This window comes from Myotis nattereri, assembly GCF_964212035.1.
Source record: "Myotis nattereri genome assembly, chromosome: 6".
In the NCBI taxonomy this organism is placed as follows: Eukaryota; Metazoa; Chordata; class Mammalia; order Chiroptera; family Vespertilionidae; genus Myotis; species Myotis nattereri.
The window spans coordinates 89,023,816-89,036,771 of NC_138081.1; the positions used below are offsets into that span (position 1 = coordinate 89,023,816).

Genomic DNA, 12,956 nt, shown 5'->3' on the forward strand with positions numbered 1-12,956 from the left:
GATACTTAGTATATTAGGCTTTTATTATATAGGAGGAGGATATCCTATCTAATAAAAGAGAAACATGGTAATTAGCATACGACCGCTACCCTTCCCATTGGCTAATCAGCGAGATATGCAAATTAACTGCCAGCCAAGATGGCGGCCGGCAGCCAGGCAGCTTGAAACTAACATGAGGCTTGCTTGCTTCAGTGACGGAGGACTCCAACGTTCCCCGCCTGCCTTGCCCGCCTCTGAGCTGCAACTCTAAGCAACTATGTTACAAATATAGAAGCTAAACAAAACCCCAGAAGCCTGCTTTAGTTGCCGGGCTTCAGCCAGCAGGATCGCAACATTGTTTCAAATACAGAAGGTAAACAAAGGCCAGAAACCTGCTTTCAGCAGCGGAGGCCTAAGAGCTGGAGCCTCAGAGCTAAAGCTGGCCCAGAATTTAAAAAAAAAAGAAAAAAAGGAGCAGTTGGGAGCTTCAGTCACTCGCCAGCCTGAAAACAGCCCTCAGCCCCTCACCCAGACTGGCCAGGCACCCCAGTGGGGACCCCCACCCTGAAGGGTGTGTGACCAGCTGCAAACAGCCATCATCCCCTCATCCAGGCTGGCCAGGCACCCCAGTGGGGACCCCCACCCTGATCCCGGACACCCTTCAGGGCAAACCAGCCGGCCCCCACACATGCACCAGGCCTCTATCCTATATAGTAAAAGGGTAATATGCCTCCCAGCACCGGGATCAGTGGAGCCACGAGGCCTCCCGGCACCGGGATCAGCATGACAGGAGGCAGCGCCCAAACCCCCGATAGCCCTGCGGCTCTGTGTGTGACAGGGGGCGGGGCCACAACCTCCCTATCCGCCCTGCTCTGTTCATGACAGGGAAAGGCGCCCCAACCCCCTGATCAGCCCTGCTCTGTGCCTGATAGGGGGGAGCTCCCCAACCTCCTGATTGCCCTGCAGCTCTGTGTGTGAAAGGCTGCGGTGCCCCAACCCCCCTGATGGGCCCTGCTCTGTGAGTGACAGGGGGCAGCGCCCCAACCCCCTGATTGGCCCTGCTCTGTGTGTGATAGGGGGTGGCGCCGCAACCTGCCCATCGACCCTGCCTTGAGTGTGACAGGGGGCGGTGCCCCAACCCCCCAATCAGCCCTACCCTGAGCATGACTGAGGGTGGCATCACAACCTCCTGATCCGCACTGCTCTGTGCATGACAGGGGCGGCGCCCCAATTCCCCAATCAGCCCTGCTCTGAGCCCGACCAGGGGCTGCACCTAGGGATTGGGCCTGCCCTCTGCCACCCGGGAGCAGGCCTAAGCCAGCAGGTCGTTATCTCCCGAGGGGTCCCAGACTGCGAGAGGGCACAGGCCAGGCTGAGGGACCCCCCCCTCCCCCCCCGAGTGCACAAATTTTTGTGCACCGGGCCTCTAGTATATATATAAGCCTAAGCGAATGAACAACTGAATGACTGAATGACTGGTCAAGAGGTCGCTATGATGCACACTGACCACCATGGGGCAGACGCTCAATGCAGGAGCTGCCCCCTGGTGGTCAATGCACTCCCAAAGCCAACCTCCTGTGGCTCCTTACCCTGGCTGGCCAACCTCCTGCCACCCCCATCACCAGCCAGGCCAAGGGACCTGGCCTCTAGTATAAACGTAAGTACAATACCAGTTATCTGCTTCAGCATTTAAAACTAAGAGTCCTCCACTACCAAAAAGCTTTGGAGAAATTTCTACAAAACTGGGATTTAAGAAAGAACAACTTTGATTTACATCTACAAAAGTGGCCATGATAGGGAAGTAAATAGGATATTCTAGCAAAATGTCACTATTATGACTTAAATGAGAGTTCTTCTAGTTCTAGCTCCTTTCCCGTATTTTCTACAGTAATGGATCAAGTAAAATGACAGTAAAACTAACATTTTTCTAGGCCTAAAAGATTTAGCAGGAACTCACAACAAGCAGTATAATTCCTGCTATGTGCCAACTTGGGCAAGCATAATCCTACTATAAAGAAACAGAAAAAAATCATTGGCTCTATGAAAAAGATACTACAGTTTGAAAGAAACAGAATACCATTAGGAATAGGGCAAATGAGGATAAAATATTAAAACTAAAGAATTCAATGGGGAAGTTGTGGTATAACAACACTGTAGGCATATTCTAACATTCTTAAACAGAATTAAATCTAAATGAATCCTGTTAATTCGTTTTAATATAATGCATATATGAAAAAGAAATCTTGAAAGAGAATATGATCATGTAAAGTATTTTTAAATATTATCCTGATTCAAAATATAATCCCAATTTCAAAAACAAAAATTGTGGAGTATGTTGAGGAAGAGGAAGCCGTTCTTGGTTATATAAGGATTTCCTAACACTTCTAGGCCACATTAGCTTGGCAGAAATGGAAAACAAAAGTTAAATATATCTGTAAACAAGAACTACAGTAAAAAAGCAAAGGCAAACATTTTGTCATTTATGCTGACCTGAAAATAAAATTTCTTTTACTCCTCATGTGTAACTAAATTCTGTCTCTCTTAGGAAGATAAAACAGCTAGCCAAGAGCATTTTCAAAATTTTTATCAATTCATATATAAAACTCAGTATAATTGGAATTACTAATTCTATAAATTACATAATTAAAACACAAGTGTTAAATTTTTATTTAATAAGAAATTTTTATAAACTCAATATAAAATTAGACAAATAACAGAGGCAAATTACAAAGGCCAAAAGTTAAAGAAAAATATTCAATTTAAGTACTCAAAAAATGCTACATAATGAGCTACTATTACATCAGTATTTTTTCTTTTTATAATCATGCTGTTAAGAATATAGTGAGCCCTAGCCGGTTTGGCTCAGTGGATAAAGCGTTGGTCTGCGGACTGAAGGGTCCCAGGTTCGATTCTGGTCAAGGGCATGTACCTTGGTTGCGGGCACATCCCCAATAGGAGGTGTACAGGAGGCAGCTGATCAATGTTTCTCTCTCATCAATGTTTCTAACTCTCTATCTCTCTTCCTTCCTCTCTGTACAAAATCAATAAAATACATTTTTTTAAAAAATTTTTTTCTGAAAAAATGTTTCTATAACTTTGTTTCTTGGCAGTGGGAATAATGATTTCTATATTTGCTTCTGTAATTTTTCTGTTTATATTTGCAAATATTCTATAATCAACATGTGTTACTTTGATAATATGTTTAAAAATTGATTTTATTTAAAAATATATTTTAAAAAACAAGACCCTTCTAGCAAAGAAAAGTACTTCAAAAAATACCTCATAAATAAAGTCAGTACTACAGAGCATTGCAATATCAAATAAGCATACTGAAAACAATTCTTGCCTTTAGAAAGCAGCTTTCTAAATTTCTGTGTCGCTGTTAGTTGTTGATCAGCATTATTAGAAAAAATCATCTGAACCATATCTGCGGTTATAACATCATCCTAAAACACAAAAAATATAATTAATTTCATTTAAATACTTTACATAGATAACATCCGAAATAATGTTGAAGTATAATTTGAAATAGATTTTTATAATATCTACCTCTGGAATGGGTACAGTGGAACTGATATCTGGATCCTGAATAGGACTTTCTGGCATAGATTCATCACTTCTGGGCAAAGAGACATTTCTGCGTTTAAACAGCTGTAATAAAGAGAAATCACTCTAACATTGAGTTTTCCATAGAACAGTGGATTCCCACAGAATTATATTTTTTTGTGGAAGTGAACAAACAAGCTAATAATTTTTAAAATTATTAAAAATTCTGAATATTTTAGTAATTTTATTTAAAATTCTGAATATGTTAATATTTCCCAATCATTATGTCATGAAGACCTAAACTGTCTCTGAGAAGTTAAATACTTTCTGGGCAAGGTTAGCGCTTGTCCTGTAGACTGTGTTGGGTCAATCTCAGGTCTTATCAAAGGCTAGTCTTGGCTGGGGCGGGGGGGTGGGGGGGCATCAATTGGGGAAAAAGAAGACAAATATAAAACTTTAGACAATTAAAAAAATAAAGAAAGAAAGAAAAAATAAAATAAAATTGGTTTTTATGTCAAATTAAAAAAAGGCTAGTCTCATGAGTAGAATAGACATTTATAATTTACAGCATTTGTGAAAGCACATTATGACCACACCAGATTATGAGATGCCTAAGAACGTTTCCAAGAAAATCTTAACTAAAAAGTAAATAATACATGGATGAGATAATGTGGTATATTAACAGTTAGTGTATCAGATTAACAAGGAATAGAGAACTCCTCTAACAAAAGATGGCCCAATGCCTATTATCTCAGGATAAAAATTAAGAAAAAAACAAACAAACAAGAGAGAGAAAGAATGAAACATGATGAGGTCACTAAGGAAAATTTAAAGGTGCATTTCATAGGTCACCTCATCATGTAAGAACCCCACGAAATAACACAGGCAGTGTTTTATCCTTCTCTGTCAGATGGAGAAGTTGAGAGACAACAGATTTCTCTAGTTTGTTCAACATTATAGTTTGTTCAACATCGAATAAAGGTCAAGCTGAACATAAAACCCATTTATTCAGGCTCTAAAATCTTTGTTCTTTTTATTCCAACACATCAACTTCATGCTATGCCATCGCTCTCCTTTTCTTCTCCTCTCTCTCCTTCTCTTTAACACTTTTCTTCCTCTTCCTCCTCCTCCTCCTGTACCTTCTCCTCCTCCTCCTCCTCCTCCTCCTCCTCCTCCTCCTCCTCCTCCTCCTCCTCCTCTTTCTTTCTCATTCCATTCTCCATTTCTCAGTCTTTGACTTCGTTTCTCTTTCATTTCTCCTCTTCCCTCTCCTGCCCTCTTTTATATTCTTCTGCTTGAAAGTCAAAACCAGACTGATGTGGGCTAGCTGAGGGAAGATCTCCTTGATCAAACTGCCCCTGCTTTAGTGGTGTGAATCAGCAGGACTATCCATTTCAAAGAAGCACATCGGAAGGATTGTATTTATAAATTATAAACCAGGCTATGTAGAATATCTGAGTTGCAATGGAACTTCAGTCATTTCTGGTTTTTCCACTGAGCAGTTGATCTCCCTTAGTCCTAATAGTTGAGTCTATGAGGGGCAGAGTGCTAGCAGCCAAGGTAGCAAGAAACACCTTCCATGGGAAAAGAGAAAGAGAGAAGTAATACGGGGTTTTTTAAACTGACAGCTCTTGCAAAAAGTCCCAATGTTGTTTCTGTCTGCTCCTGCCCATTTCTGGGAAGGTCAGAGCAAAACAAGACCAACTAGGAACATCTGTGTATGAAGCGTAACAAAAATTATATGTACACATATGTGACACAGATGACACATGAATGACTTTGTTGATGGTGCTCTGCAATTACAGTGTTGGAAGAATAGCTAGGAAGTGGAAGATTGAACAGAAAAGTCATCCTAAATACAGTATTTCCATTCTTCTTTCTAAACATGAAATAATGAACTTTCCATTTCCTCATTTTGTTAATGCTTCTTTAAAATAAAGCATTTAAGATTTGTATTTGAAACTATTTTGGGAAATAACTGGAGCATGCAATCACTTGAATAACATACTGAACATTTAGTCCCCATCTCTCCAGAGCTCTAGAATTGTCCCTTTTGGAATTTGCAACTCACGTGTGCATCTGGTCCCCAAAGACCAATGCAAAGCCAAAAAAGATAAAGGTCCTTGGGAGCCTTTTGAACATTAAAAACACTGGATCTGGGGACAGGACAATTCTAGATTCTGGTTCTAAGATCTGCCTTTAGTAGTACTTTGTGACCTTGGGGGAAAATACAACACTTGATTTCTCTGCAGTTTTCTTATATGCAAGTGAAGAAACTGAACTAGGATAAAATCCTATGATTTTATGATACTATAGGAATAGTCTGTTTGAAAGCCCTAAAATGCTGAAGGAAATGTGGCAGGACACTTAGGTAGATGGAATTCACTTCCAGTTTATCTTGCATTGACTTTTATAGTAACACTAGAGGCCTGGTGCACGAAATTTCTGTGTGGGGGGGGGGGAGGGAGGGGGTGGCCCTCAGCCCAGCCTGCACTCTCTCACAATCCAGAACCACTGGCTCCTAACCGCTCACCTGCCTGCCGGCCTGATCGCCTGTAACTGCCCTCCCCTGCTGGCCTGATCACCCATAACTGCCCCCACTGCTGGCCTGGTTGCCCCTCACTGCCCCCCCGTGCCAGCCTGGTCGCCCCTCACTGCCCCACCCCACCCCCCCCCCCGTGCCGGCCTGGTCACCCCACACAGCCTGTTGTTTGGTCATTGCGTGAGGGCGTCCTGAGCAATTTGCATAGTCCTCTATTACTAGTATAGATTATAAAATAACACATTGTTTTGGTATTTAAAGAATGACATATAAATTGCCATAATAATGTTCCTTTACTATTTTCATCCTGGTTCATTAACTATCATTTAAGATACCAAATGACTTGTAAAAAATTTTTTAAAAAAATAAAGATACATTTCCTAAGTCAAAATTGAGGGTAAAAATGTTGTTATTTTTTATAGCTAAATAAAAACTGGTCTTCTTCAATCTGTACACAGTTCTCTTTCAAATAATTAATTCAACAGAGTTCTCTTTTTTTAATACCTATTATAATACAGAAGGGACTGTGCTAGATACTATATATAGGGAGATGACAAATCATAATCATATTTCTAAATGATATTTCTCTACTTTCTTCATTGTTAGTCCTTTTCAAATGTTTGTTTGTTTTGTTAATCCTCACCTGAAGATATTTTCCCATTGATTTTTAGAGAGAGTGAAAGGGAGGGGGAGCAACAGAGAGAAACATGGATGTGAGAGACACACCTGGATTGGCTGCCTCCACACATGTCCCTACTGGGCCAGAAATCGAGCCTGCAACCAAGGTACATGCCCTTGATGGGGAACTGAACCCTAGACCCTTCAGTCTACCGGTCAATGCTATATCCACTGAGCCAAACAGGCTAGGGCTTCACACATTCATATTAATTCATGTACGTGAAGCCCACATCCTCCTTATTATTTATAAACTAGAGGCCCGATGCATGAAATTCGTGCAAGGGGTTCAGCCCCCGCCACCAGCGCAGCTGCCTCTGCCTTGGCCCCTGCCCACCGCAGCTTCATCTGGAAGGACGTCCAGTCTAATTAGCATATGATGCTTTTATTATTATAGATACTTCTAAATTTAAATATATGTTAGAATGAAAAATGTTGAGATGTGCTCTTTTAAAAGATTTTCAAATTACTTATGTCAAAGTTCAAACAGAGAAGGCTAAGAGATTTGGATAATGAAACTACAGGAGGAACAGTATGATTAGCTTAGAAAAAAAGACTATAATTAACTTAGGGGCAAAAGCTATGAAAACCACAAAAGCAATAAATTAATATAATTAATGTTATTTTAGGAGGCAAATTTTACAATAACAAATGAAAGTGATCTAAACAGACTCAAAAGTAAGAAATTTCTTTAGCACCAGTGTAGAAATATAATTAACATCATATATATTTATCAATAAAACAGAAAAGCTATGCCTATCAGTGATTAAAAATAGCACAGGAGCCCTGGCCGGTTTGGCGGAGTGGATAGAGTGTCGGCCTGTGGACTGAAGGGTCCCAGGTTCAATTCCAGTCAAGGGCATGTACCTTGGTTGCAGGCACAACCCCAGTGGGGAGTGTGCAGGAGGCAGCTGATCGATATTTCTCTCTCATCGATGTGTCTGGCTCTCTATCCCTCCCTCTTCCTCTCTGTGAAAAAATCAATAAAATATATTTTTTAAAAAATAGAACAGGATTCTGACTCATGAGTTTGCTAATATTATTTCTAAAGTCCAGTAAATTAAAGAATAGATTTATCTATATTCAATTTCCTAAAACACTTTTTATTTAAAATTCTCTAAAAATTAGCAACGTAATACAACTTCTAAAATCTGCATATAATGTTCTTGTGTTAAGCATAATTAATTATTTTAAAACACCTACCTGTTCTTCCCTCTTTTGTTTTCGAAGCTGTATTCCTTCTTCTTCTCTTCGTCTACGCATCTCTTGGGGATTTAGGGCTTTATTCTTATAACTTTTCATTCTATAGTTATCTTTCCCTGAATAAGCCATGGCACCTTAAGGTTAGGAGAGAAAAAAAAGGTTACTGATAATTCTCAAACATGAGATGTTTACCCTACGGCAACTAAATTCAGGTTCACAGATTAAATAGTCCAATAAAACCCATTCTGAAAATTACGTACAAAGAACACATTCCCGCACTTCCATATCAAATGTGAGCAAAATGATCTAATTTTTTAGCACTAAACTATCAAACAAATAACAGACTCCGGTCTAAACACAAAGTCATTACCCTAAGTTCACTGATTCTAAGGTGCATGCCCCATCCCTGGTATTTCAACCTCTCTGACGTGGGATGCATTTTAAAACCACCGTCAGCCAGGAAATAATCATGAAATAGGTGGGTAAAAAACTTCTAAATTACAGCTTCTGGCAAGATCAAGAAATAGCCAGCAATGAAGTGTCTTATTTCCAATGGACTATGGCATTGGGCTTCAATAAGCACACCTGATATTTACTGCAGGCTGGCTTCTTCCACTTACTTTAGCCACTGCTTAAGAACTAAGGCCACACAGGCATGACTTGAGTCATGGCTGCAATACCAGATTTCATTGCTACAGTATAATTCATTCTTTTTAAATACTGAAGTGCTTGTATATTTTATTTGGAAATTAGTCTTATTACAAATGTATTTTAAAACCTTAACATTTTATAAACATATTTAAAATGTTTATTTTGTATAAATATGAAATTTTCTATTTGCAATATATGTAATAGTTTTACTTTTAGGAAAATAATTATAAATGCTTTTTAATAATAGTATTACATTGATATTTTGATATCTGAAATGAATACTAAATTACTGATATTATAACCTATCCTGGATTTACACATTAAAATCTGAGTCTAATACAGGGTTTCAACTTGAATTTAACATGAGATAATTAATGTCTGTTTCTAACATTAGTCTGATAAATTTTGATAATATACCCATTCTCTCAACCAGAGAGAATGCTGTAAGCAATTAGCACTTATGAAGTAAACACAGAGAAGAAAAAGTTGACATTTATCTGCCATCCCTGATGTAGAAGAAATAGACTATTCAACTGGCAAATTATATTGTAAGAGGTAAAGTACACTAAAACATCTGCCTTAAACCCTGTGAGAACATAGAAGACACAGCAACAAACTGTGCCTGGGGGGGCTCTGAAAGTACTCACAGTTATCCTCTCTTACAGGATGAACAAGAATTTCCCAGGGAAGGAGATGAAGAGAGAAAAGGGAAAGAACAAGCATTTCAAGCAGAGGGAATATCTGTAAAGACAGTTCTTGAAGAAGCCTGGCATAAACACAAAACAGTAAAAAATTGAGTGTGCCTGAATAAGAGAACATATGGAAGCAGGAGCAGGAGATAAAGTTAGAAAGGTAGGTAAGAACACATATGGTTCCTGTAATCTGGAAATTGATTCAATAATTAGAGACCTAGTGAATGTAAAGAATATTTAATTCAATAACTCATGCTGAAGCTCAGTTGAAGATCAGTAATGATCTCTGATCTCCATTTTTCCCCTCAAGGGACTATGTTCTTATTAATGACACAGAATTTTTATATATGAAATAAAGAACAATGCTAAACATTGTTATTAATAAAGCTTGAACAAGTTGCTTCTAATGACAAATATGTGTTGGTGCACACACTATTTCTGAAATCAATTCATTAAATATAAAGAGGGATTTGGGTGGATTATAAATATACCTTAATTGCTATAATACATGTGTTAAATTCAAATATACAAAGTACCTTTTAAATCATTCCAAAGTCCTCAGCCCATTTGTTCTACCTTTAGCTCCACCGCTATTTACCAGTGATCTAATTATCAAGTCTGATGTCTTGTATGGCACTTAGCTTACTGTAGACTCTTATACGGGGTGGGACAAAAGTGGGTTTACAGTTGTTCATATGAAAAATAACACAATAATTAATAAATAATAATATAAGAATAAACTCGTGTTTCGAATACTCACAATTGTAAAACTACTTTTCCCCCCTCTGTATGCTGAATAGTAGAAAATATTTCAGCAAAATGAAATGTTCATAGCAATAATCCTATTAAAAATATGTATCTCCTATACAAAAGGAGTTATCTAGGTAGGCCCTTGACCTGTAAACTGTTTTGATCACTTGTAGGTATGTATACAAAAAATACAGGGTTGGGCAAAAGTAGGTTTACAGTTGTGAGTACAAAAAACAGTTTATTCTTGTCTTATTATTAATTACTAGAGGCCCAGTGCATGAAATTCATGCACTGGTAGGGTTCCTAAGCAGCTGCCAGCTGCCTGCCACTGCCAGGGCCTCCCTCCCTTCCCCTGGCCGGCCCCGCCCCCTGGTCAAACTCTCAGATAACTCCCAGTTGAGGGGACAATTCGCATACTATGCTTTTATTACATAGATTATATTATTTTCCATAGAAGCAACTATTAACCTACTTTGGCATCCCCCCCCCCGTATTTGTACATTCATCCTCAGTATGTTTATTTATATACATGTAATGTTAGCCTAATAAACTATCCCATTAGAAAATCCACAAATAGAAAACGATTTTAAAGTAATAGTTTTAAAAGGTAAACTAATGGAAGTTCTAATATTTTCTCTCCACATCTAACTGAATCACTTGTGCCTCCTCAACACATACAACCGACCAGTAATCTAGGTAACCACATTAAACCTGTTTTACATAAATATGTTAACCAAGTTAAAATCTAGCTCCAGCACTGATACCTACATCATCGATTCCCTTTTCTTCTACGGTACTGACTTCTTGCCTACGTCTTCACAGCAGTTTAAAGAGGACGTAAAGCCCAAAGAAACTCAGCTCTCAAGGTTCCTCATTCAAGAGGACTGTTTCGTTCTCTGGAAAATAACTTTGAATCCTATGCTCTAAAGGCTGCGGTCTCCTGCAAGTTATTTCAAATGTAAGAAACGCTATTCAGGCACTCTGACGTTGCAAAACAGAGGAATTTCTTCCATCATAAGCTTTTTTTTTTTGGCCCAGCGCTATGAAAACCTGTGTTGAGGTTGGGCAGATAACTGGCACCTAACATTTTTCTAACATCTGTTAAACGGAATGTCTTGTACCCGCAAGCCTCCCTCTCCATGATGGGCTTGGGCGCCTGCGAGTAAGATTACAGGATGGGCACAAGGGGGGCAGCGGGCGGCCACAGCCCCGACACCCGCACTTAAATCAAAAGGACAGAACCGTCTCTTTTTACCCACAAGTGACTTTCCTGCAGCATGAGAATCATTCAGTGTTGTAACGGAGCCATCAAGCCAGAAGTGCGTTTTCGTGTGTGTGTGTGTGTGTGTGTGTGTGTGTGTGTGTGTGTGTGTTTTAACGTGTTCAAGAAGTTCTAGAGTAAATGCCAATGTCATTCCTTTCGAGGCGTCACCGCCCCGTTTCCAGCTCTCGGATCCCTTCCCTCTCGGGCGGATGGAGGACACCACTGGATGTTGGTGGTCGGAGTTGCCAGCCGCGCATCCACGCCGCCAGAGGAGCCGGGCGAGCCCTTCCCGGCACCTGCGCCCCAGCGGCGGGGCGAGAGGGGGCGACGCGCGGGGCCCCGGACGCAGCCGCCGTCCTCCGTCCGGGCCCCGGTGCTTGTCATCAGCCAGGAGGGAGCGGCCACCCTGGGCAGACCCCGTGCCGCCGAGGGAGGGACAACCGAGAAGCGGGCAGAGCGGCGGAGGGTGCCGCGGGCCGCCGGGCGCTCCCTCCCGGGACCCGCCGGCCGCCTGGGAGGATCGGCGCCGCGGGGCCAGGTCCGGCCGCCACGCCCCCGCCGCCGTCCCCCTGGGAACCTGCGGGAAGCCCGGTGGCCCGGTTCTGAACCTTCGCCGGGAAAAGGTCAATGAAGACGGCGGCGCCGGGAACTCGTGGCTCCCAGGGGACCAGCCCCAGGGCTCAGGAACCGGCGGGGCCGCGCCACTTACCGGTTCACGGGGCTCCACCGCGCCCGCACTGCCCGGCTCCGGCTGCGCGTCGGCTGCGGGTGACAGCGGGGTCGCCACTCCGCCCCTAGCGTCGAACGGAGCGACCCGGTTCGCAGCCCAAGATGGCGGCCACCTGCGCCCCCTCCCCGGGACCCCGGGGCCCGGCTCCCAGAAGCCCTTGCAGGCGGCGGCCGCGGGGACCCGCGGCGGGGCGGAGAGGAGCGCGCCCCCCGAAGGACCAGCCGGCGTTTGCTCGGACCTCGGGGTTTTAAACCCGAGAGGGCCCCGTGGCAGGAGCGCGTCCGACTGCCCAGGTCCTCCGTGCGCGCTCTCAGTCGATCATTCACTCACTCGTTCGTCTGTCCGTCCCCCGATCCATCCACCTACCCACCCATCCTTCCCCCGACCCATCCCTCCCACCTTCCCTCCCCGCATCCATCCCTACCGCCCATTCATCCCTCCATCCATCCCACAGCGCAGTATTCATGGAGCCTAATCGGCGCCTGGCATTGTTAGATATTGGAGCTGCAACAGTATTCACAGCGGGTAGAAATGCTAACCTCATGGAGCTTCGCAGAGGCTCTTTCCTTCTTCAGCTGCATTACCTTGTTCCTATAGTATAGGAGCCTATACGCTCCCCTTTGTTTACAGCTTTTCGACTTGCCATTTAAACTTTTGGATTCCATAACATCTGTGGATTTCTCACCACACACACACACACACACACACACACACACACACACACACTCGTAGTCACTGTTATGTGAAATAACTCCAGATAAAGTACTCTAAATTAACATGACACATTTTGGATAGCCTGGTAAACCATCCTGACGTTCAACAAACAGTACTGAAAACAGACTTTTCCAGACCCAATACCAGGCACAGAATACACAAGATTTAAACACCCACATACACAACTCCTACCCCTAAGAAGCTCTTGTT

At 42.2% G+C, this 12,956-nt stretch overlaps 1 protein-coding gene across 1 annotated transcript in view; it reads right to left on the reverse strand.

Annotated features, from left to right (window-relative positions):
- KPNA5 (karyopherin subunit alpha 5) overlaps window positions 1-8,074 on the reverse strand; it is a gene marked incomplete at its 5' end in the record, with an annotated part of 34,703 nt that extends 26,629 nt beyond the window's left edge. The window contains 3 exons of the mRNA XM_081094887.1: window positions 3,326-3,425; window positions 3,529-3,630; window positions 7,946-8,074. Of these exons, the coding sequence (XP_080951013.1) occupies window positions 3,326-3,425; window positions 3,529-3,630; window positions 7,946-8,074 (331 nt within the window). The remainder of the gene's footprint in view (window positions 1-3,325; window positions 3,426-3,528; window positions 3,631-7,945) is intronic.
- Window positions 8,075-12,956: the final 4,882 nt, after the last annotated feature.